Below are 26,986 nucleotides of genomic sequence, written 5' to 3'. Positions count from 1 at the left end.
ACCAAAACATTTAAATTGTAATCTTAAAACTTGAGAAACTAAAAACTTCGATAATTGAAAAAACAACTGAAAATTTGAAAAATTGAAAAAAGAAACTGTAAAATCGAAAAACTGATTAATTAAAAATCCAGAAATAGAAAAATTCGGAAAACAAAATTTTCTAGAAATAGAAAAATTGACAAATTGTAAAATTCAAAAGTTGAAAAATCAAGAAATTAAAATGTCTTAGATAATATCTTAAATATCTTACTCCTATTTATTATTCAATTTTTAGATTTTACAATTTCTCAATTTTTCAATTTCTCGGTTTTCAGTTTTTCTCTTCAATTTTACGATTTTTAAATAGTTCGATTTTTCAATTTTTGACTTTTATAAACTCTTATTTGTCGATCTTTCAATTAATTGATCTTTCAGATTTTTTGGTTTTTTAATTTTTCTATTTTTTCAGGTTTCGATTTTTCAACTTCACTTTTTTGATTTTTCGATTTCTCAATTTTTGGATATTTCAGTTTTGGGATTTTTCAGTTTACTTGTAATTCAATTTTTTGATCTTACGATTTTGCAGGTTTTTGATTTTTCAATTTTTCGATTTTTTTAAGGTTTCGATATTTCGACCTCACTTTTTTGATTTTTCGAGGTTCTCAGTTTTTGGATATTTCAGTTTTGAGACTTTTCAGTTTTTCGATTCGTCAGTATTTCTTTCATTTTTCAGTTTTTCGATATTTCAGTTTTGGTATTTTTCAATATTTCTGTTCTTCGACTTCTCCATTTTTGACTTCTGGATTTTTCGATGTGTCGACTTTTTACTTTTGCGATTTTTAAAATCTAGATTTTTCAATTTTTTATTTAGCTCTTCATGTTTTTCAAATGTTTCGATTTCTTAATCTTTCGATTTTTCGACTTCCCGGTTTTAGATTTTCTGTTTTTCAACCATCGTTTTTTCAATTTTCAGTTTTTTGATATTTTAATTTTTCAATATTTAAAATTTTAGATTTTTCGATTTCTCGATTTTTCATTTCAGTTTTTCGATATTTCCGTTTTTCAATTTTTTATTCAGCTCTTCATGTTTTTCAAATGTTTTAATTTCTTAATCTATCGATTTTTCGATTTCCCGGTTTTAGATTTTCTGTTTTTCAATTGTCGTTTTTTCAAATTTTCGATTTTTCAATTTTTCAAATTTGACATTTACAAACTGTCGATTTTTCAATTAATCGACGTTTTGATTTTCCCATTTCTTGACTTTCGAGGGTTTCGATATTCCTGTTCTTCAATTCTTTAATTTTTCGATTTTTCATTTTTTTGTTTTTTTAAGGATTCGATTTTTTGACTTCACTTTTTGGATTTTTCGATTGCTCAATTTTTCGACTTTTCTAGGTTCTCCTCAGTTTTTGACTCCGGGATTTTTCGATGTGCCGATTATTTTACTTTTTCGATTTATCAACTTTTCGATTTTTAAATTTTAGATTTTTTAATTTTTAAAATTTTAGATTTTTCGATTTCTCGATTTTTCAGTTCAGTTCTTGGATATTTGAATTTTTCACGTTTTCGATTTCTGAATCTTTTGATTTTTCGACTTACCGGTTTTTTTTCAATTGTCATTTTGTCAAATTTTCGATTTTTCAATTTTTCAAATTTGACTTTCATAAACTCTGAATTTTTCGATTTTTCAATTAATCGAGGTTTTGATTTTCCCATTTATTGACCTTCGAGTGTTTTGATTTTCCTGTTCTTCAGTTCTTTAATTTTTTGATTTTTCAGGTTTATGATTTTTCAATTTTTCGATTTTTTAAGGTTTCTATTTTTCGACTTCACTTTTTTGATTTTTAGATTTTTCAGTTTTTAGATAGTTCAGTTTTAGGATTTTTCAATATTTCAATTCTTCGACTTTTCTATTTTTGACTTCTGGATTTTTCGATGTGTCTACCTTTTTACTTTTTCGATTTTTCAATTTTTGGATTTTTAAATTTTAGATTTTTCAATCTTTTGATATTTTAAATTTTCAATATTTCTTGATCTTTCGATTTTTTGACTTCCTGGTTTTAGATGTTCTGTTTTTCAATTTTTCGATTTGTTAATTTTTCATTCCCGATTTATCGAGATTTGATTGATTTGATTGAGTTCAGGTTTTCGATTTATCAATTTTTCAATTTTTTTATTTTGGCCTATTTCGGTTTCTCAGTTTTTCCAGTTTTCCATTTTTTGATTTTTCCGCATTTTCAATTTTTCAACTTTTAACTTTTTGTTTGTCGATTTCGCTGTTTTTCGATTTTTCGACTTTATCACTTTTCGATTTCTCGTTCTTTTGATCTTGCAATCCCTCAAGTTTTCAATTTTTCGAATTTTTAAGTTTTTTGATTTCTCGACTTATCATCGAGATTTGGATTTTTCGATATTTTGATTGTCAATTTCTCAATTTATAAATTGTTCAGTTTTTAACTTCTGGATTTTTCGATTTTGGCCTATTTCGGTTTCTCAATTGTTCGAATTTTCGACTCCACGATTTCTTGATCTTTTGATTTTTCGATTTCTCGGCTTTTCGGTTTTCCAATTTTTCGATGTATCGATTTATCAGTTATCCGATTTTTTAAATTTGGGAGTTTCGTTTTTCGGTTTTTAAATTTTAGATTTTTGAATTTTATATTTTTTCGATTTTCTGATGGTTCATTTTTCGATTTTCAGTTCTTCGAGATTTCGATTTTTCAATGTTTCAATCGATTTTTTAGGGTTTCGATTTTTTGATTATTAGATTTCTCGATTTTTGGAATTTTTGATTATTTTAATTTTTCATTTTTTTTTCTCACTGTTAATATCATACAGTGTATCGAAAACAACCACAAAAATTGTCACTAAAAACATTTCAAAATTCATACAAAATGGAACAGTGTTTCCAAAACATTTTCCCGAAAAAAATTCATTGGCTTATTTTTGAATTTTACATTTTTCGGATTTCTGATATTTCATTTTTCGATTTTCAGTTCTTTGATATTTCGATTCTTCAATGTTTCGATTTTTCGATTATTAGATTTCTCGATTTTTGGAATTTTCGATTATTTTAATTTTTCATTTTTTTTTTCACTGTTAATATCATACAGTGTATCGAAAACAACCACAAAAATTGTCACTAAAAACATTTAAAAATTCATACAAAATAGAACAGTGTTTCTAAAACATTTTCCCGAAAAAATCCATTGGCTTATTTTTGAATTTTACATTTTTTCGATTTCTCGATTTTTCATTTCACTTCTTCGATATTTAATTTTTCAAGTTTTCGCACTTTTCAAATGTTTCGATTTCTTAATCTTTTGATTTTTCGACTTCCCGGTTTTAGATTTTCTGTTTTTCAATTGTCGTTTTTTCAAATTTTCGATTTTTCAATTTTTCAAATTGAATTATTCTTCAATTCTTTAATTTTCCGATTACTCATTTTTTAATTTTTTCAAGGTTTCGATTTTTCGACTTCACTTTTTGGATTTTTCGATTGCTCAATTTTTCGACTTTTTAGGTTCTCAGTTTTTGGATATTTCAGTTTTCGGATTTTTCAGGTTTTCCATTTTTCAGTTTTTCTTTCATTTTTCAGTTTTTCGATATCTCAGTTTTGGAATTTTTCAATATTTCGCTTCTTCGACTTTTCGATTTTAGACTCCTGGATTTTTCGATTTGTCGATTATTTTACTTTTTCGATTTTTAAATTTTAAATTTTTTAATTTTTAAAATGTTAAGATTTTTCGATTTCTCGATTTTTCATTTCAGTAGTTCGAAATTTAATTTTTCAAGTTTTCGAATTTTTCAAATGTTTCGATTTCTTAATCTTTTGATTTTTCGACTTCCCGGTTTTAGATTTTCTCTTTTTCAATTGCCGTTTTTTCAAATTTTCGATTTTTAAATTTTTCAAATTTGACATTTATAAACTGTCAATTTTTCGATTTTTCAATTAATCGATGTTTTGATTTTCCCATTTCTTGACTTTCGAGGGTTTCGATATTCCTGTTCTTCAATTCTTTAATTTTTCGATTTTTCATTTTTTTGTTTTTTCAAGGATTCGATTTTTTGACTTCACTTTTTGGATTTCGTTTGCTCAATTTTTCGACTTTTCTAGGTTCTCCTCACTTTTTGACTCCGGGATTTTTCGATGTGTCGATTATTTTACTTTTTCGAAAAAAGTTGATAATTTTCGATTTTTAAATTTTAGATTTTTTAATTTTTAAAATTTTAGATTTTTCGATTTCTCGATTTTTCAGTTCATTTCTTTGATATTTGAATTTTTCACGTTTTCGATTTCTGAATCTTTTGATTTTTCGACTTACCGGTTTTTTGTCAATTGTCATTTTGTCAAATTTTCGATTTTTCAATTTTTCAAATTTGACTTTCATAAACTCTGAATTTTTCGAATTTTCAATTAATCGAGGTTTTGATTTTCCCATTTATTGACCTTCGAGTGTTTCGATTTTCCTGTTCTTCAGTTCTTTAATTTTTTGATTTTTCAGGTTTTTGATTTTTCAATTTTTCAGTTTTTAGATATTTCAGTTTTAGGATTTTTTAATATTTCAATTCTTCGGCTTTTCTATTTTTGACTTCTGGATTTTTCGATGTGTCTACCTTTTTACTTTTTCGATTTTTCAATTTTTGGATTTTTAAATTTTAGATTTTTCAATCTTTTGATATTTTAATTTTTCAGTATTTCTTAATCTTTCGATTTTTCGACTTCCTGGTTTTAGATGTTCTGTCTTTCAATTTTTCGATTTGTTAATTTTTCATTCCCGATTTATCTAGATTTGATTGTTCGGGTGTTCGATTTATCAGTTTTTCAATTTTTTATTTTGGCCTATTTCGGTTTCTCAGTTTTTCCAGTTTTCCATTTTTTCGTTTTTTGATTTTTCCTATTTTCCAATTTTTCAATTTTTAACTTTTTGTTTGTCGATTTCTCTATTTTTCGATTTTTCGACTTCATCACTTTTCGATTTCTCCGTCTCTTGATCTTTCAAGCTCTCAATTTTTCAATTTTTCGAATTTTTTAGTTTTTTGATCTCTCGATTTATCGAGATTTTGATTTTTCGATATTTTGATTGTCAATTTCTCAATTTATAAATTGTTCAATTTTTAACTTTTCGATTTTGGCCTATTTCGGTTTCTCAATTGTTCGGTTTTTCGACTCCACGATTTCTTGATCTTTTGATTTTTGGATTTTCAGTTCTTCGATATTTCGATTTTTCAATGTTTCGGTTTTACGATTTTTTAAGGTTTCGATTTTCGATTTGAATTTTTAATTTTTTTTTCTCACTGTTAATATCATACAGTGTATCGAAAACAACCACAAAAATTGTCTCTAAAAACATTTAAAAATATGTAAAATCATAGTACTCGTAAAGATAAGACTGATTTTGGCAAATGATATACCCCTTAAGAAAAGAGATGGCTGGTGGGCGGGGTTTGCATTTGCTAAGATAAGACTGATTTTGGCCAATGGTATGTACTGTAAAATGGGAATTGAATTCTATTTTGAAAAACGATTTAATACAAACTCAGAAGTGGTCCCGCCCACCCACCCCTATTAAATATTCTATTTTCGAATTTTTCAATTTTTCAATTTTTTAATTTTTCATTTCTTCAATTTTTCGACTTGCAGTTTCACGATTTTTCAATTTTCCGATTTTAGAATTTTTTGTGTTCTAATTTTTGAAAACTATAAAGAAACTTTAAAATCGAAAAAGGAAAAAATAGAAAAAACGAAATATTGTAAAATCGGAATATTGAAAATTACACTAATTCGAAAATCGGATAAATGAGAAATCCAAAAATTGCAAAATTGAAAAATTTTAAAACTGGAAAATCGAGGAATTGAAAAGCCAGACTGAAAACTTGAATAAAAGAAATTGAACTAAACATTGAAAAATAAAGGAAATGAGAAAACGAAAATTTGTGATATTAAATCGAAAATAATAAAAATAATAAATCGGGAAAGTCGAAAATAAAATGAAAAGCTTGAAAAACTGAGGAAACGAAAAACTATTTTTAAAATGAAAACTAGTCAAATTAAAAGTCAAAAATTGAAGAAACGAATAATTAAAGAATCCAAAATTTGAAACATCGAAAATTAAACACTAAAAAAGTGAAGAATCGAAAAATTGAAGAATTAAAAATCGAAAAACTAAAAATTCAAATAGAAAAATTAGAAAAATAATGAAACTGAAAAACGAGAAGTTGAAAAATTAAAAAATTGAAAACCAAAAAATTGCAGAGAAAAATTAAAAAAGCATTGAAATTTTAAAAACTATTATTATTATTTATTTAAAATGAAAATTTGAAAATCAAATATTGAAAAAACGAGAGGTTGAAAAATTAAAAAATTGAAAACCAAAAAATTGCAGACCGAAAAATTAAAAAATCCAAATTTTGCAAAATCGAAAACTCGAAAACCGAAAAGTTGCAAATCGAAAAATTGAATAATTCGAAAACTGAAACATTCAAAAGTCGGAAAATCGAAAAACTGAAAAACTCCTAAATGAAAACTCGGAGAGTTGCATGTTGTAAAATTGAAGAAACCAAAAAAAAAATGAAAAATGAAAAAATTACAATTCGAAAAATTGTAAAAATATAGATAATAAAAACTGAAATGAAAATTGCAAATCGAAAAGTTGAAGAAATGAAAAATTGAAGGATCGACAAATTGAAGAATTAAAAATCGAAAAATTAAAAATTTGAATAAACGAAGAACTTTTAAAAACCAATAATTGAAAAATAGAAAAATTTTAAAAACTATTATTATTATTATTATTTACTTAAAATGAAAACTTGAATAAACGAAAAGTTGAAAAATTAAAAAATTGTAAACCAAAAAATTGCAGATCAAAAAATTGAAAAATCCAAAAATAAAAAAAATTGAAGAATGAAGAACTTTAAAAATAAAAAATCGGGAAAATTAAAAATAAAAATCATAAGCTGAGGAAACGAAATATTGAAAAATGAAAAATTGTAATTTCGAAAAATTTATTGCAGAATCGAACAAGCGTAAAATTTTAAACAATATTAGTATTATTCATTTTGCAAGTCAAGAAACTGAAAAATTGAAAAATTAAATATCGAAAAATTGAAGAACAATAGTTTTGAAATTCAATACTATTTAAAAGTTAAAAATTGAAGACGCGAAAAATTAAAAAATCCAAAAGTTGAAAATCGAAAATTAAAAACTCAAAAATTGCACATTGGAAAATTGAAAAATCAAAAAATTGAAAAGAAAATAAAAAGCCGAAACGAAAAATTGCAAACTGAAAATTTGAAGAATTAAAAAATTGAGGAATTAAAAATCGAAAAATTAAAAATTCGAGTAGAAAAATAATGAAACTAAATAATCCTAAAATCTGTATTATACAATTTTCGGTTAAGTCAGGTCATGTAAACTCGAATCAGCTTGGTAAGCTTGAGAAGTCACCCATTCTGCAATGAACTTGTGACTCTTCGAGAGATCGTCGAGCTCGAATTAATTGAAAAATCGAAAAATTGAGAGTTTATAAAAGTCAAATTTGAAAGATTAAAAAATCGAAAATTTGACAAAATGACAATTGAAAAACAGAAAATCTAAAACCGGGAAGTCGAAAAATCGATAGATTAAGAAATTAAAACATTTGAAAAATTCGAAAACATGAATAACGGAAATATCAATGGACTGAAATGAAAAATCGAAAAATCTAAAATTTTAAATATTGAAAAATTAAAATATCAAAAAACTGAAAAATCAAAAATTTAAAAGTCGAAAAATCGAAAGATTAAGAAATCGAAACATTTGAAAAATTGACATATGAAGAGCTGAATAAAAAATTGAAAAATCTAGAATTTAAAAATCGAAAAAGTAAAAAGTCGACACATCGAAAAATCCAGAAGTCAAAAATGGAGAAATCGAAGAACAGAAATATTGAAAAATACCAAAACTGAAATATCGACTGAAAAATGAAAGAAAAACTGACGAATCGAAAAACTGAAAAATCTTAAAAGTGAAATATCCAAAAACTGAGAACCTCGAAAAATCAAAAAAGTGAGGTCGAAATATCGAAACCTTAAAAAAATCGAAAAATTGAAAAATCAAAAACCTGCAAAATCGTAAGATCGAAAAATTGAATTACAAGTAAACTGAAAAATCCAAAAATTGACAAATCGAAAAATCAAAAAAGTGAAGTTAAAAAATCGAAACCTGAAAAAATAGAAAAATTAAAAAACCAAAAAACCTGAAAGATCAATTAATTGAAAGATCGACAAATAAAGAGTTTATAAAAGTCAAAAACTGAAAAATCGAACTATTTAAAAATCGTAAAATTGAAGAGAAAAACTGAAAACCGAGAAATTGAAAAATTGAGAAATTGTAAAATCCAAAAATTGAATAATAAATAGGAGTAAGATATTTAAGATATTATTTAAGACATTTTAAGATCAGGAATAAAAATAAATCATTGACTTTCTCCGCCAGAGTTCTAAAAATACTAGCGACAGACTTGTTAACATTTCAACAGTAATTAGCTTCTTATGTAAATATGTACCAAAGATATTCACTTAGTCGTTATAAAAACCGACCAAACAACTATTTCCCGCAGAAATTATAGTCCAAACCAACCAAATCGCTTCTGAACGCTTAGAGTCGACATTGGCCTGAGCGCGCTCTGGTCTGTAGATCAAACAAGTTCTCAGGCGACAAATTGTAGTGAAACAAGTTTTTTTATTGGCATCGACTATTTAAATTTGGCGCTTGTCTTTGGCGGTTGAGGACTCCAATGTCAATAAGGGTGGTTTTGCCAAATCAGCCTGTCACCATCGCCGTAAATTTCTGAACGCATTCCAGTAGTCAGTGGCAAAGCTGTCATTAGTGTCAAACTATGTTTGACAATTGACGGATTGTTGATTGTGGTTGGTTGCTTGGTGTTGCTGTCGGTTTGGTGATGGTGGCTCACGGTGTCTTATTAGATCGCCGTGTTAGATTATTACAGATGTGATGAAGAGTCGTCCTTGTTAATACCAGAAGAATTTCAAGTTGTTGGTTGTTTAAGTGTTTGCGAAGTGGTAACAATGTACTAAGCGACTTTCTTATGCCTGCGACGAACAAAGAACAATGGGGAGTTACGCGAAGGCTATTATGACAGGTTTTATATGCAGGTTATGTTCAGAACAGAAGAAAAAAGTCATTCATTTATACAGCGGTAAAGCGAAGAAGCTAGCGTTGATGAAAAAAATCAAGTTATTACCTATAACTGTGAGTTTAGACTGGTTTACACTGGGACTAGAGCAGGAAAATTCATGTTGTGTTTTTTAGATTGACAAATATGACAATTTGCCAAAGACTGTGTGTGAACAGTGCATTGAGAGATTGGAAATTCAGTATAATTTGGTACTCAAAATAAAAAAGAGTAATGCAATACAACGTAGTCATAGATTGTTTCATGTGAGTATGTGGAAGGTGAGGCAAGCTGTGAGTAATTTGTTGTTCTAGAGTAATGGTCGTTGCCCCGTGGAGTGCCCTTTGCACGGCATACACGACTCAAATTGGGCTGGTTTGGATACCGACGAATTATGATTAGTAAATGTAATTTAATGTTCTGTTACTGCTGGTTAAACTTTTTGTAATTGTGATTTTTTTCCTTTATTAAATAAAGTGGTGTAAATATAGTATATTTTTGTATTTATTTAAAATATATAATTTAACATACACTTAATAGTAAAAATGTACAACTTTTTTTAATATATCACAATAGATTATGATCTAATTATAAAACACTTCTATCTCAAACATTCTAAGAGTATACATAAAAAAAATTGCTTCAAAAATATTGACGTATGAAGAACGAACAAATAATATTTACAATACAAAAATCAATGGATAAAAAACTGTGGTCTCTGAGGTCAAGTGGACGAGAACGTTATGACCGTAATTTGTAATTATATACAAAACCTTAACTTAAATTTTCTGGTTACAAAATACTTTAATAGCAATTTTCATGGTTCTTGTCAATTACATACACATACGAAAATTACCCTCCAATTTTGTTAAAAATAATTATGATTAATTAGGAACTAATTTGTGCAATATTAAAAGTAACTGCTACCTGACATATTTATAAGCAGAAAGTTATCTGTTATTAACAAACTAAGTACATTTTAAAAGGCTCCATGTACTATAACGGTTACAATTTATCACCACCAAACGTGTAAAAAATATTTATCTGAAATATATTACAAAGAGTCTGTTTAAAATGCAGTCAAACTTTCAGTCGTTAATATGAAACAATCGTTTTAGACGTATTTTCAAACAAACTTAATTTATCCTTCTACCAACATTAGTGATGGAATTAAAGAAAGAACGAATCTCTAATCTAACAATAACAACTACAAAGAAAAAACTATCTTAAACCAGTAATTCCTCTCCACATTGAAGCAATGCTAGCTGCAGCACTAGTCACCAGACCTCCTGCCACACTGGTAGCCTGTTGCGTAGTGATCATCTGCGCAGACTGTACCACAGGTGAAGCAACAGGAACATCAGCGCATGGAATATGTGGTACCTGAAACTAAACCGATTAACAACAGTCTTGACATTCTACAAAACAATTACAGTTTCCCATTCTCTGTGAAAACTATCCCCTTCGTCCGAATCCGTGTTATCGCCACTAAACTCCAGATCTCTCGTTATAGGCTTCTCAAGCGAATCCGCTTTCCGAGAATCAACTTCAAACGGACCTTGCCTGTTCGTGAATAAAACATTTTCATATTTACTTTTGTACGTATTACCATTGTTTAAGTATATTATAGTTGGACAACCTATACGGACAATCACTTTCCCATGTAGAAAAGAATTAATATATATTTTACATCTCACTCGCTTCACTATGACGTGGCGGTACCTTACGAAAGGGGGTAAAAATAGTCCGTAAGCACGTGATGTCGATAAGGTAGTAAACGGACGTATTAATCAGTACGTTGTACGGGGAGCAGTCACAAAATAAGCAAACGTACGTGTTGCAGACTTTACTGTAATATATGTATATGTAGTGCATACCTGTTTCAAGGTTAAGGTAACAAAAATTTAATATTATCGCGGTATACCTATTATCCATGAACTGCATGGCTAAGAAATATGCGTCCCTTCGTCCACTTTAAAGGTATACGAAATTAAACGACCACTACTTTAATTAATAAGTAACAAGTCATCTAATTTGCCTCCAGAATAACTATGGATTATCATCAAACTATGAACACCAAATTAATTCAATATGAACACCTTCTTACGTATTTTTTTTATTAACAGTAGTCAAATCATTAAATAGATATTATTTTTGAAACTAAAATGCATTTTATCCTAAGATTGTATCACAAAATATTCATCACCATTTAAATATATACGACATCAAGAAATAAATTTAAAATTGCAAAAATTATACTAAAACAGCCTTAAATGTGTCTTGTATGTACGTGCTTATCAGTATGTAGGCATTTTAACGCACAGCAATAATCGTTCTTTATGAGTAATGACTACTGTAACACAGTAAATCCTCGAAATCGAAAATGTAAAACACTGAAAAATTCAAATATGGGAAAATTGTAAAATCGAGAAATCGAAACACAAAAAAATCAAAAAAAATCTGAAATTTAAAAATCGAGAAATTGAACAATCGGTTAATTCAAAAATCGAAACATCGAAAAATTGGAAAATCGAAAAATAAAAAAAAATTGGACAATCGAAAATTTAAAAATTCCGAAAATTGAAAAATTGAAATATAGAGAACTGAAAACTCAAAAAATCGAAAAAAATTAATAATTTCAAAAATCGAAAAGTTAAAATTGAGAAATCGAAAAACTGAAAAATCACAAAATTGAACGAAATATCAAAAAATTAGGAAATTAAAAAATTGAGAAACAAAAAAGTCAAAAAAGCAGAGTCTAAAAGTCGCAAACTTAAAAAATCGAAAAATTGAAAAATCAAAAACCGGAATAATCGAAAAATTGAAGAACTGAAGAACTGAAAAATCGAAACTTTAGGAAGTGGAGAAATGGGAATATAAAAAAATAGATTAATTGAGAAATCCGAAAACTAAAAATTCAGAAACGTCAAAATTTGAAAAATAAAAAAATATTGAAGAACTAAAAAATCGAAAAATCTAAAATTTAAAACACTGAAAAGTTAAAATATCCTAAAACTGAAAAATGGAGAAATCCAAACATCAAAAAATCAAAAATCAAAATAAAAATCTAAAATTTAATAATCGAAAAACTGAAAAATCAACGAATCGAGAAGTCGAGAATTTAAAAATTGGACAATTGAAAAATTGGATAAATCAAAAATCGAAACATCGAAAAATCGAGAAACCGAAAAGCAAAAAATCGAAAAACCAACAAATTGAAAAATGGAAACATTGTAAAATTCAAAAATTGAGACATCGAGAAATCGAAAAATCAAAAGACAAAAAAAATCGAGCAGTCGAAAAATCGAGAAGTCGAAAAATCAAAAAATTGAGAAACCGAAGTAGGCCAAAATCGAAAAATCGAAAACTTAAATATGGAAAAATTGATAAAGCGAGATTGAATAATCAAAACATCGAAACATCAGAATCTCAATGAATTGAGATCTCAAAAAATTTAAACATTCGTAAATTTAAAAAATTAAAATATGAAAAAGTTGAAAAATTGAGAAATTGAAATAAAAAGCAAAAAACTGAAAATCTAAAAATAAAAAATAGAAAAATCTAGAAGTCGAAAAATGAAAGAAACGAAGTATTGAAAAATATCAAGACTGAAAGAAATATCCAAAAATTGAGAAATCGACAAACCAATAAAGCGAAGTCGAAAAATCGAAGAATTGAAGAACTGAAAAATCGAAACTTTGAGAAGTGGGAAAATCAAAAATAGATTAAATTGAGAAATCAGAAAACTGAAAATTTAACGCAAAAATTTGAAAAATTCAAAAATTTAAATACTGAAGAACTGAAAAGTCAAAAAATCGAGAAATCGAAAAAACTAAAATTTAAAACAATGAATAATTAAAATATCGCAAAATTGAAGAATCGAGAGATCCAATTCAATTTGAAAAATTGAAAAATCGGGGCATTGAAAAATTGGAAAATCCAAAAATTGAAAAGCTCAAAAGAAAAAAATCGAAAAACCGAGAAATCCAAAAATCGAAACATCGAAAAATTCAAAAACTGAGACTTCGAGAAATCGAAAAATCGGAGGATCGAGAAATTGAGGAGTCGGAAGCCGAAAAGGAAAGTTAAAAATTGAAAAATTGAGAAATTGAACAATCAAAACAACGAAACATCTGAATTCGATAAATTGAGAAATTAAAAAATTGAATAATCGAATAATTTTAAAAAGGAAAAACTGGAAAATCAAAAATTAAAATTCAAAAAATCGAAAAATTGAAAAATTGAAATATAGAAGAACTGAAAACTCGAGATATCGAAAAACCTAGAATTTTAAAAAAGGGAATATTAAAACATCGAAAAGTTTAAAAATTGAGAAATCGAAGCATTAAACAGTCCCAGAATTGAAAAATCTAAAGTTTACAATAAATTGAAAATCCAAAAAGGAAAAAAGCGAGAAATCAAAAAAATCCATCAATTCAAAAATCGAAAAGTCGAAAAATTGAAATATTGAAAAATTTCATAACTGAAAGAAATATTCAAAAAATTGAGAAATTAAAAAATTGGAAAATTGAGAAATCGAAAATCTAAAAAAGCAAAACTGAAAAATCGTAATCTTAAAAAATCGAAAAATTGAGGAATTGAAGATGTGAAAAATCGAAACTTTAGGAAATCCAGAAATGGACAAATAAAAAAAATACTTTAGAAATCGGCAAAATGAAAATTTAGAAACGTGAAAATTTGAAAAATTGAAAAATCGAAATATTTAAAAACCGTAAAATTGAAGAGGACAAAAATTGAGAAATCATATCATTGAAACATCGTAAGATTGAGAAATCGAAAAATAAAAAAATCGAGAAATAGAAAATTTAAGGAATGGAGGAATCGGAAAAGCCCAAAATTGAAATATTGAAAAATTGAGACATTTAAAGTTGAAAAATCGACAAATCGACAAGCCGAAAAATCCCAATAGCGTATTTAGGTATAAATCACAAGATCAGGACTATTCTACTTTTTAAAATTTAAATACATAACATTATAAATTGGAAAATGTTGATTTTTTTTCCAAAAATCTTGACGTCTAAGGTGAAAACTCGACACGGATGCTTAAACCGTAAACGGGGCGAAACTACAATTTTACTATTGTAAAATTTGGAGATTGCGTCATTTCATTGTTCGTGACAAATTTTGGAGAGTGTAATTTGATAATACAATTTGAAATGTAAATTTTGTCATTCGGGAACATTATGTATTAAATCGTTAAGATGTTCAGGAACTTTATTCACTTATTCGTTGTAAAGTCCAATGGTCGAAATGGGTTAGTTCTTCGTAGTGGATGTGTATCACATCAACTCTAACGAATATCGGTTTATAGATAAATCGCTTAAAGCCGATATTGGCCTGAGTGTGCTTTGGTCTGTAGATCAAACAAGTTCTCAGGCGACGAAACATTGCATGTGGAGGGAGACTTCGGATTACAAATCGTGCCAAGAAAGACATATTTGGGAGAGATGGATTTTCAGGTGCTTGACTAGCGGTAATTTTAAATTGTTTGCTGTCGTTCGCGAAGTGAAGAACACAATTTCATTAAAATGATAATTATAAAATTATCATAATCACTACTGGTGTTAATTAACACAAAATGGCGCGCAAGTTATCAGTTGATTTCGTTAATAAATTCATAGAAACCTATATGGGATTTTTTCATGCCTTAGAAAATTAAAAAGTAAAAAATACAATAAGAAAAATTTTAAAATGCGGTTTACGAAAAATTAGTTGACCTGTGCAAAGAAGAAAATTTTGGAAACGCTGACAAATATGACATCTTAAAAAAAATAACACTTGAAGAAGTGCTTTCGGCGTAATATTTTTGATGCTCGCGTGAACAAAATACTCTATGTCAGTGTGCAGTGCGCAAAGAGTTAACTGTGCAGATCTAGCCGAAAATCGGAAGTAATAAATCATCCCATCGGTTGAAGAACGTTGGGTCGGTGCACTGATGGTCGGTGTTATATCCCGAGAGGGGCCCAATACACCCAATAAAATCGAACAGACAAAATGAAGCTTCAAACATGATTATTTTTATACTAAAATTCTGAAGTTTATAAACTGCACATTTTATTTATTTATTTATTTATTTATTTATTTATTTTATCTTGTTTTCGAACTATAATAAACATTTCAAACAATGTCTGTAACTTATTTTAATGTAAATTATATTCATGTGGTCAACAAAATCAGATGTAATATTAGTGTGATTTTGACCTTATTCTAGATTTTATTACAGCAGAACGGCGTATCCTTTTTAAATTTTAGAAGTTACGGAAACTAGTTCAAGAAACACTTAGTTATCTCGTATTTTTGGAACAAAATCTACCAAAATGTCCGATAACAGCAATTGTTTTTCATAGAAACAAACAATCTTCAAAGCAGCCTTTAACAACTCGATATTACAAACATGCCTCTTAAGTTCTTTATGCGTTTTTTTCTCTCTTGTAATTATTTGTAATGTTAACGCCGAAAGTTTATGTCATTCTGTTATTTACTTTGAACATATATTTTCATTTTGTGTTAATATTTTTGTAACACCACGAATCTAAATTTTACTTAAAATCTTGTTTTACTTTAATCTTGTAAAACTAAACAATTATACCAGTTTAAAAACCCTTGGAAAGTTTCTGTCAGTCTTCAGATATAGTCAAATAAAAATATGCGTCAAATTCATTTAAATTCAATTCTTTCTTATCACGTTACAACGCGTTGCTTCATATTTTTTATGTCAAGTATATTTTCATATTTTGTACATATATGTTTATACACATTACTGTTTACGGAACAATGTTAATTATGGATTTATGGATAACTCCTCGTATAAGAGCAGAGTGAAGGGTGTTTGCCTTTGCTAATGTTTGATGGCGCCATCTGATTTAGAGTAAAATAAACCTAATACGTTGGCTCACTGTAGTGAAAATGCGCGTTGACGAAAAATTTGTCCCACGCCCCCTGGATTCCTTTGTCCTAAAGCTCACTATTTAGGCGAAGTAAAATTTGTATTAGGTTGTCCAACTATAATATACTTAAACAATGGTATTACATAATCAACTATGAAACGAAAAATACTGAATAAACTGTACAATTAAAGATACTTTTACGAAACTACAAAAACTTACCTCCCTAGATTGGGATTACTTGTGTCCATCAGTTTCAGAATATTGTGAATTGTTTCGCAGGCTTTTAAATTGGACAAATCAATGTTTTGCGAGAAACATAAATATAACACGTTAGCATTGAGACGGGCCACTCTTCGCGTGAACTGAGCTTCATCCATGTAACCCCCGCAAAAATCACTGTTGTTGAAAATTGTTTTAGATCTTTGTATGCATGATACTGAGATACTAAGTATGTGGTTTAAAAATTTGTTGACTATACCTGTAGACCATCCTGTATGGCAACCGGACGTTGAAATAGAATGCCAAAACGTTGATGAGTTGGGCAGTGTAAGTGAGTGCTGCGCTGATGTTGTAAGCCGGGTTGTGTTCGACAAGATCGGGATTCGGATTTACTGGAACTGCGTCCTTGTTTTTGGATACTGAAATTGAATACACTATTTAAAAAAAAATGCAATATAAAAGGGAAAACAGAAACCCTGTTATCCTAATTTTTGCAAGGACGCATATATCAGTTCGGATAGATGCATTGTAATACTAATAAACGTATTGTGGGATCACAATGCCGACGGTCCAGACTTTTTTATTGCTCTGACTTCCGTTTATTGAATAAAACACTACATTTTATTTTGATTTTCGATGTAGTAATTCACATTTGGTTAATTATAACCTGTCTAGATCTAGGACAGGCTCAGCATCCCCTAGCCTCCTTACAACTACGGCCTTGTCTAGGGGTTATGAAATATCGATAAAATATGGAAGTACCAAATTGCCCGATGGAGTTCACCACTATACGTCCTTAGGTTATCCTCGATAAGAAAAACAACTTGAAAGTGTTTGTCTTTATACATCGGAAAAATGTCACGTAGAAATTAGTTTGATTTGAATGAGTTCGTCCCCTCAAAACTGAGGATCAAAATTATTAAGTAGTAAGCTACAATGTAAAAAATGTCCCTTGAGAAAATTTGTATCATTTTAAAAGATCTATGTGATGGCAACAATTTTTCAATTGTTTTTTAAGCAACAGTTTGAATCAAAGTCTTTAAGTTTCTCAATTTTTAACCTTTCGACTTTTAAACTTCTCGTTTCTTCATTTTTTCAGTTCTTGATTTCCAATTTTTAGTTTTTTGAAAATTTTCGTTTTATACTTTTTCGTTTATACATTTTTGATTTGTCAATTTTTAATTTTTTTTATTGAAAAATTGCAAATCGAAAATCAGAAGAAACAAAAAAATGAAAAAAATTTAAAATTGAAAAAATGAGAAATTCAAAAATCGAAAAATTGCAGATCCTATAATTTTTTAAAAATCTGGATTTATTTACATTTGACCAATTATTTCATTTCACAATTTTTTATTTTTTATTTTTTTTAATTATTCAATTTTTCCATTTTTCAGTGTTTAGGTTTCATGATTTTTCATTCTTTCAACTTTTTTTCAATTTTTCAATTTCTCGACTTGCAAATTGTCCAATTGTTCGTTTCTTCAATTTTTCAATTTTTTGTTTCCCCCATTTTTTAATTTTTTCGGTTTAATATCACAACTTTTCGTTTTTCCATTTCCTTTTTTTTTTTTATTTTTAATCTTAGATTTTTCACTTCCTCGATTTTCCAATTTTTAAGTTTTTCGGTTTTGATATTTTTGGACTTCAGTTTCCCGTTTTTTCGATTTCTTTAATTTTCACTACTTCGATTTTACAATTTTTGTTTTTTTTTTTTTGCACTTTTTCGATCTTAAGTTTCTCAATTTTTCACCTTTCGACTTTTCAATGTTTTTTTTCTTCATTTTTTCAGTTTTATACTTCTTCGATTTTACATTTTTGATTTTTCGATTTTTCAATTTCAAAAAAAAAAAATGAAAAAGCGAAGAATTGCCATATCGAAAAAATGAAAAATTGCAAATCGAAGAATGAAGAACTGAAAATCGAGAAACACAAAATTAAAAAAAAATTCGTAAGTTGGAAAACTGAAAATCTGAAAAATTTGACATCGAGAAAAGAAAAATTATAAAATCATGACATTAAAATACCGAAAAATTAAAAAAATAAAGAAAATAAAAAACCGAATAAAAAAATGAAAACTCGGGAAATATTTTAAATCGAAGAATTGCAAAATCTAAAAACTGATGAAATAAGAAAAATGAAAAATTGAGTAAATAAAGAAAATAGAAAACTAAAACGAAAAATTGCATAATCTAAAAATTGAAAAATTTAAAGTTGGAAAATTGAAGAACTGAAAAATTTGAACTTGAAAACTCGAAAAATTGCAAACCGAAATACTGAAAGAATATAAAACTGGAAAAATTTGAAATTGAAAAAATGATTAATTCAAAAATCAAATGGTTGAAAAATCGAAAAGTTTCAGATCTAAAAATTGAAAAATCCAAAAACTGAAAAGTTTCACATTGAAAAAACAAAAATAATAGAATCAGGACATTCAAAAATTGGAAAATTGAAAAAATAACGAATAATTGCAAAATTAAGAAAATAGAAACCAATACGAAAAATTACAAATCGAAAATTTTACGAGATGAAAAATTAAAGAATCGAAAAATTGAAAAAATAAAGAAAAACCAAATCGAAAAATTACAAATCGAAAACTTGAGAAATTTTAAATCGAAGAATTGTAAAGTCTAAAAATTGAGGAAATAAGAAGTATTAACAATTGAAAAAACAAAAAATTATAAATCTAAATATTGAAAAATCGAATAATTGAAAAAATAAAGAAAATAAAAAAACAAAACGAAAAATTGCAGAGCGAAGACGTGAAAAATAAAAATTGAAAACTCGGGAAACTCAATACGAAAAACTGCCAAATTTAAAATTTGAAAAATTCAAAAGTTGAAAAATTGAAAAACTGAAAATTTTGAACTTGAAAACTCGAAAAACGAAAAAACGAAAAATTGAAAGAATATGAAACTGGAAAAATCTAAAATTGGAAAACGAAAAATTTCACATTGAAAAAATAAACAATAAAAAACCGAAGTCAAAAATAAGTCGAAAATTTGAAGAAATGAAAAACTAAAGAATCGAAAAATTGAAAAAATAAAGAAAAACCAAATCGAAATATTACAAATCGAAAACTTGAAAAATTAAAGTTGAAAACTTGAGAAATTTTAAATCGAAGAATTGTAAAGTCTAAAAATTGAGGAAATAAGAAAAATTATAAATCTAAATATTGAAAAATCGAATAATTGAAAAAATAAAGAAAATAAAAAAACAAAACGAAAAATTGCAGAGCGAAGACGTGAAAAATAAAAATTGAAAACTCAGGAAACTCAATACGAAAAACTGCCAAATTTAAAATTTGAAAAACGGAAAATTTGAACTTGAAAACTTGAAAAACGAAAAAACGAAAAATTGAAAGAATATGAAACTGGAAAAATCTAAAATTGGAAAACGAAAAATTTCACATTGAAAAACGAAAAATTATAAAATCATAACATTGAAAAACTGAAAAATTGAAAAAATAAACAATAAAAAACCGAAATCAAAAATAACAAGTCGAAAATTTGAAGAAATGAAAAACTAAAGAATCGAAAAATTGAAAAGGGGACATTTTTAATCGAGGAATTAAAAATCTAAAAACTGAAGAAATAGGAAAAAAAGAAAAATGAAAAATTGAAAAAACAAACAAAAATTGAAGAACTGAAAAATTTAAACTTGAAAACTCGAAAAATTGTAAATCGGAAATCTGAATAAATAAAAAAAATTGAAAAACTAAAAAATTGCAAACCGAAAAATTAAAAGAATATGAAACTGGAAAAATCTAAAATTGAAAAGCCCAAAAACTGAAAAAGTTCACATTAAAAAAGAAAAATGATAAAATTAAATGACTGAAGAACCGAAAAATAAAATAGAAAAGTCGTTAAATTTTAAATCGAAGAACTGCAAAATCTAAAAAAAGAAAAATGAAAAATTGAAAAAAATAAAGAAAAAACCAGAACGAAAAATTGCAAATTGCAAACTTGAAAAACTTAAACTGAAAACTCGAAAAATTGGAAAATCTAAAAATTGAAAAAATTGTAAACTGGAAAACTGAAAAAGTTAAACTTGAAAACTCGAAAAATTGCAAATCGAAGATATGAAGAAACAAAGAAAAAAAGAAAAACTGGAAAATTGCAAACCGAAAAATTGAAGAAACTGAAAATTGAAAGAACATGAAACTGGAAAAATCTAAAATTGAAAAAATGATAAATTCAAAAATCAAATGGTTGAAAAATCGAAAAATTTCAGATCGAAAAATTGAAAAAACCAAAAACTGAAAATTTTCACATTGAAAAAACAAAAGCTATAGAATCAACACACTGAAAAACTGAAAAATTGAAAAAATAACGAAAAATTGGAAAATAAAAACCGTTACGAAAATTACAAATCGAAGATTTGACGAAATGACAAATTATAGAATCGAAAAATTGAAAACTTGGGAAATTTTAAATCGAAGAATTGCAAAGACTAAAAATTGAAGAAATAAGAAAAATTAACTCTTGAAAAAACAAAAAATTATAAATCGAGTTATTGAAAAAATAAAGAAAATAAAAAATCAAAACGAAAAATTGCAAAGCGAAGACGTGAAAAATTAAAACTGAAAATTTGGGAAATTCAATATGAAAAATTGCTAAAGCTTAAAAACTGAAGAATTCACAAGTTGGAAAATTGAAAAAACGATAAATTGATAGAATATGAAACTGAAAAAATCTAAAATTGAAAAATTAAAAATCTCACATTGAAAAACGAAAAACTATAAAATCATAGTATTGAAAAACTCAAAAATTGAAAAAAATAACGAGGAATTGAAAAAATAAAGAATAAAAAACCGAAACCAAAAGTTTGAAAGGTGACATTTTTAATCGAGGAATTACAAAATCTAAAAACTGAAGAAATAGGAAAAAAGAAAAATGAAAAATTGAAAAAATAAAAAAATTGAAGAACTGAAAAATTTAAACTTGAAAATTCGAAAAATTGTAAATTGAAAATCTGAAGAAACAAAAAAATGAAAAACTAAAAAATCGTAAACCGAAAAATTGAAAGACTATGAAACTGGGAAAATCTAAAATTGAAAAAATGCAAAACCAAAATTGAATAAATAAGAAAAATGAAAAATTCAAAAATTAAAGAAAAAACCAAAACGAAAAATTGCAAATCGAAAACTTGAAAAATTAAAATGGAAAACTCGGGAAACTCAATACGAAAAATTGCAAAATGTAAAAATTGAAAAATTCAAAAGTTGGAAAACTGAAAAATTTAAACTTGAAAACTCGAAAAATTGAAAATCGAAAATATGAAGAAACAAAAAGAAATAAAAACTGGAAAATTGCAAACTGAAAAATTGATATTTTCAAAAATTAAATGGTTGAAAAATTCAAAAACTGAAAATTTTCACATTGAAAGAACAAAAATTATAGAATCAGAACATCGAAAAACTGGAAAATTAATAAAATAAAAACTGATACGAAAAATTATAAATCGAAAATTTGACGAAATGAAAAATTAAAAAATAAAAAAATTGAAAATTTGGGAAATTTTAAACCGAAGAATTGCAAAGTCTAAACATTTAAGAAAAAAAAAATTATAAATCGAAATATTGAAAAATCGAATAACTGAAAAAATAAAGGAAATAAGAAACAAAACGAAACATTGCAAAGCGAAGACGTGAAAAATTAAAATTGAAAACTCGGGAAAATTGATAAATCTAAAAGTTGGAAAATTAAAGAACTCAAAAATTTGAACTTGAAAAGTCGAAAAATTGCAAACTGTAAACCGAAGAATTGAAAGAATATGAAAAGTGGAAAAATCTAAAATTGAAAAACGAAAAATTATAAAATCATTACATTGAAAAACCGAAAAATTTAAAAAATAAAGAAAATAAAAAATCCAAGCGAAAAATTACAAATCGGAAATTTGAAGAAAGGAGAAAAAAGAGTCTAAAAATTGAAAAATTGAAAACTCGAGAAATTTTAAATCAAAGAATTGCGAAATCTAAAAATTGAAGAAATAAGAAAAATTGAAAAAAAAAATACAAATCAAAACATTGAAAAATCGATTAATTGAAAAAATAAAAAAAACTAAAACGAAAAATGGCAAAATCTAAAAATTGAAAAATTCAAGTTGGAAAATTGAAAAACTGAAAAATTTGAACTTAAAAACTCGAAAAATTTCAAATCGAAAATATGAAAAAAAAAAAATTGAAAAATCCAAAAACTGAAAATTTTTACATTGAGGAAACCAAAATGATAGAATCAGGACATTGAAAAACTGGAAAATTTAAAAAATAACGAAAAATCAGAAATCGAAAATTTGACGAAATGACAATTTAAAGTCTAAACATTGTAGAAATAAGAAAAATTAACAATTGAAAAAATAAAAAATTATAAATCGAAATATTGAACAAATAAAGACAATAAAAAATCACCACGAAAAATTGCAAAGCGAAGACGTGAAAAATTAAAACTAAAAATTCAAAAACCCAAAAACTGAAAATTTTCACATTGAGAAAACAAAAAATATAGAATCAGGACATTGAAAAACTGGAAAATTAAACAATTACGGAAAATTGGAAAATTGAGAAAATAAAAACCGATACGAAAAATTAAAAACTCGGGAAATTTTAAATCGAAGAATTGTAAAGTTTAAAAATTGTAGAAATAAAAAAAATTAACAATTGAAAAAAACAAAAAATTATAAATCGAAATATTGAACAAATAAAGAAAATAAAAAATCAGAGCGAAAACGTAAATAATTAAAGCTGAAAACTACTACTGCTAAATCTAAAAATTGAAAAATTTACATGCTGGAAAATTGAAAAATTTGAACCTAAAAACTCGAAAAATTGCAAACTGCAAACCGAAAAATTAAAGCAGCGAAAAACTGAAAGAATATGAAACTGGAAAAATCTAAAATAGAAAAATTTCACATTGGAAAACAAAAAATTACAAAATCGTAACATCGAAAAATTTAAAAAAATAACGAAAAATTGAAAAAATAAAGAATAAAAAAAAGAAACTAAAAATAACAAGTCGAAAATTTGAAGAAATGAAAAATTAAAGAATTGTAAAATTGAAACGGGGAAATTTTAATCGAGGAAAAAATAAGAAAAATAAAACATTTAAAAAGCAAAAAATTACAAATCTAAAACAATTAAAATTGTAAATTCGGGAAACACAATCCGAAGAATTACAAAATCTAAAAATTTAAAAAAATTTAACGTTTAGCGAAAAGACTGAAAATGGATTCGTACACTACAAATCTATGAATATATTTTTGTGTAACATTCAAACTCATTTTAAAATACTATTCATTGAGATGACGTCATTAAATTGTTGGTGGGGATGATCATCCAAATTTTGGTTGCCATTTAACCATTTACTTGATTTTTCTAATATACATACAAAATTTGACAATAATCGGTCCAGCAGTTTCGGAGATGACGTGTCAGACAGACAAAAACAGGAGACTACATTTTTCGTATTGTAGGGGTCATGACATGTCGAGAAAACATGAAAATGCCCATTCGTCTGATGGACTCTATTACAATACTTCCTTCGCTTACGCGTGGGAAGTAAAAATCAATATTTCCATTAATGAAATAATTTATAAAATTTATTTTCAAAATTTTTGAGATGTCATGACATTGATAGGGAGATTGGGCAAATTTTGGTTCGCGTTTTACCATCTACATGATATTCCTAACATACATATAAAATATAATCGCTCCGGTAATTTTGGAGATTATCTGAGTAATAAAAATCTGAGCAGACGGTACACAGACTGAACCAGGAGACCTAATTTTTGATACTCTATGGGCCATGAAATGTCGAGAAAACATAAAAGTAGACAGTCGTCCCCTGACAGACTTGATTACAATATTTTCTTTGCTTACGTTCAGGAAGTAAAAATAAAATTTGCAAAATTAAAAAAACAACAAAATATTTACGTCGTTTCTCAAAAAAGGTACAATAAAACATATTATTCCTTAAATAATGTGTTTTTACATTTGTATTATTAGTTAAAAATTAATGTGTGGTTAACTTACCCCAGATATTATATAGTGAATAGTTTCCAGAACCAGGCAAACAAGGTTCCACAATTGAATATTGCAATTCATTAAAATCAGTTGGGAAGTCTGCATATTCCCAACGATCTCTAACATACATCGTTTGTGATGCTTCTGCAATAGCACTAACCATATCCGATTCTAAAGATTCCTCCTCTCTGTAACATAACAATTGAGTCCAGTTTGGACATATTTAATCAAAATAGACTCACAGTTTTGGTTCCACTTTCGTAATTGGAAATATGTTTTTCAGTTGATCAATTCGTAGTCTCACAAGCCCCATTATCTCTTGATGGTTCTGCTCTAATTGTTCTTGTTGTTTTTCAACTTTTTCTCGTTTATCAGCGGCACATAGCTCAACTTGTACCACCTTTTGATCATATTTTAATAACTTCTCCGACGTACGTTTCACTTCTTCCTTCAACTTGGTTAAGTCGGCAATGTATTTGAGACGTTTTTGCTTTTTTTCTTCGACTGCAAGTTTAATAATTCTGTTTCTATCTTTATACTGCCTAATTTTCGAATGCTGCAACAAGACAATGTAAAATAAGTGATTAATTCGCTACGATAACGGCGATTGAAGTCTTACCAATACATCAGCTTTTTGTCGAAATTCAAAATGTTTAAGACACTTCTTTTCGAGTATTTTTTTATTATCTTCTAATTCAAGCAACGTCTTCCGCTTATCCAAGTAACTGAAAGATTCGTATTCGAAATATTAATAATAGTTTTCTTGTTAATAAGCTATATTTACCTTTCTGAAGCTTGATGTTTTGACGAATAAAATAGGCCACTGTGAATGCAATCTTTGCAATAAAACACTTTTCGGGAACTAGAGCACAACAAACACTTCTGTCTGGGTAAACTTAAACGACTGCCACTGTCTATAGATGAGGAAATATGAAAATCTTTTGGAGCAGTGCTACTTTCGTCTGAACTGCTGGTAGCCATAACAAAACTAATTTATTCATGCACTATACGCTTTTGAACACTCGTTCCTTGAAAGATCGCCACGAAAAAGAAAATTATGCAGTGCTTGAAAATTTACGAAAATTTTAACAAAAAATAATGAAGAGAAATGAATAATTTAAAATCACGTTTGTTTGGTGTTAATAAAACAAAAATCTTACATGATCTGTCAAATTGTGCGCGCCAAATTTAAATTTAACAAGTTTACTGATTGCCACTTCTACAATACCAAACATTTACTTTTTAGCGTATATTTAAAGCAAATTGCGTTGAACTTTAGTTAAAAACGATACTAATTCAGTTTACTTTTTTCAATATATTTAAACAGTAAACAATAAACCCAGTACCTTGAAAATCACTAATTTCAACGATTTTGGGAGAACGGTGTTCGTTCTTCTGGTACGAAATGGGTGCGGAAGTTTATAACAACAAAACATTTATGGGTGATCAGGTGGCTAAAACATGCATGTTGGCGATGCAGCTGATGATGGAAGAGTGGCAGAGTTTTTAATTTTAATTCAAAAGGAGAGTTCGGTAGAAAACGGGTTGTGTGAGAGCGTTCTTGAAAGGTATTCGAAGTACCTACTTGGAAGGATCAGGATTATTGTGAACGGTGAACAAAAGATAGGTTTTACGACATGCGGATGGAGAAAGAGAAAGTTTCAAGATGACCGTAGTTGCAAGTAAACAAATACAGACTGAAATACGGACTATATGCAACTATAATAAAAGCAAAAAAAGTGATTTATAAATTCGGATCGAAGGGAAATGAAATCGCCAAATACAGTATAACCTCTATAATTCGAACCCATGATTATCTGAACATTCAGTAATCCGAACAGAGGCTAGTTGAAGTTGAAGTCGATATCTCTTTAATCCGAACAAAAACTTTGCAATCTGAACTGAACTTGAAAACATGCACATACTTGCAAAAATGACGCAAGATCTTTCTGTACGTGTTGTCTTGAATTTTTTGAAATTTTTTAAAATTGTGATATTTGAATGCACTGCATTAATTAACTAATTCTGGAAAAAAGGTTGAAGTTATCGAAGAAATGAGGCCTAAAGTGACTTCTGCGACCCTCTAAGAAAATAAAAGGCAGGTGGGCCGGACTAGTATTTGCCAAAATAAGACTCATTTTGGCAAATGACCTACTCATTTAAGAAAAGGTACTAGCCCCGCCCACCCACCCTTTTTTTTCTTAGAAGAGTGGGTCCTCTGCCTCCTCCCGCCTTTTATTTTCTTAGCGGATAGGTTATTTGGAAAGTGCTAGCCCCACCCCACCCGCCCTTTGTTTTCTTAAGAGAGTAGATCATTTGCCAAAATCTAGTACTAGATTTTTCAGGTTTTCTATTTTTCAACTTTCGAATTTTTCAATTTCTCGCTTTTTAAATTTTCAATTTTTTGATCTGTCTTTCAATTTTTGATTTCTCTGGGCAACTGAAAAAAACTTTCGATTTTTTAATTTTACAACTGTGGCAGTTTTCCGATTTCTCAATTATTTCATTTTTAAAAACATCGAGAAAATAGACGTTATTTTTTTAAATTTTCGATTTTTGATTTTTTGTCACCTAGTTTTTGGAAGGGAGTAAAAAGTAACTTTAAAACATCTAAAAATTTTGTTTCTAATTTTCAATTTTTGGATTTTCTTCAAAATTTCGGTTCGAATAAATTTGTTCTTTTAGTA

The 26,986-nt window shown here is 27.3% G+C and overlaps 2 protein-coding genes across 2 annotated transcripts; one reads left to right on the top strand and one right to left on the bottom strand.

Moving 5' to 3' along the window:
* Nucleotides 1-8,858: 8,858 nt before the first annotated feature.
* On the top strand, nucleotides 8,859-9,648 carry LOC135136302 (uncharacterized). Its single transcript, XM_064065514.1, has 3 exons — nucleotides 8,859-9,232; nucleotides 9,293-9,421; nucleotides 9,470-9,648. The coding sequence occupies exons 1-3, from the start codon at nucleotides 9,092-9,094 to the stop codon at nucleotides 9,551-9,553; spliced, it is 354 nt and encodes a 117-aa protein (XP_063921584.1). The 5' UTR covers nucleotides 8,859-9,091; the 3' UTR covers nucleotides 9,554-9,648.
* On the bottom strand, nucleotides 9,638-25,452 carry LOC135136300 (beclin 1-associated autophagy-related key regulator). Its single transcript, XM_064065513.1, has 8 exons — nucleotides 25,084-25,452; nucleotides 24,919-25,024; nucleotides 24,542-24,855; nucleotides 24,309-24,487; nucleotides 16,542-16,701; nucleotides 16,283-16,459; nucleotides 10,589-10,718; nucleotides 9,638-10,538 (listed from the first exon to the last, which is right to left on the bottom strand). The coding sequence occupies exons 1-8, from the start codon at nucleotides 25,278-25,280 to the stop codon at nucleotides 10,377-10,379; spliced, it is 1,425 nt and encodes a 474-aa protein (XP_063921583.1). The 5' UTR covers nucleotides 25,281-25,452; the 3' UTR covers nucleotides 9,638-10,376.
* Nucleotides 25,453-26,986: the final 1,534 nt, after the last annotated feature.

Source organism: Zophobas morio, unplaced genomic scaffold (assembly GCF_036711695.1).
Source record: "Zophobas morio isolate AGI-343-1 ecotype UQ-CSIRO unplaced genomic scaffold, CSIRO_AGI_Zmor_V1 ptg000026l, whole genome shotgun sequence".
Lineage (NCBI taxonomy): Eukaryota > Metazoa > Arthropoda > Insecta > Coleoptera > Tenebrionidae > Zophobas > Zophobas morio.
The sequence above is the reverse complement of the archived record's forward strand: the minus strand, read 5'-3'. Positions and strand labels throughout refer to the sequence as shown.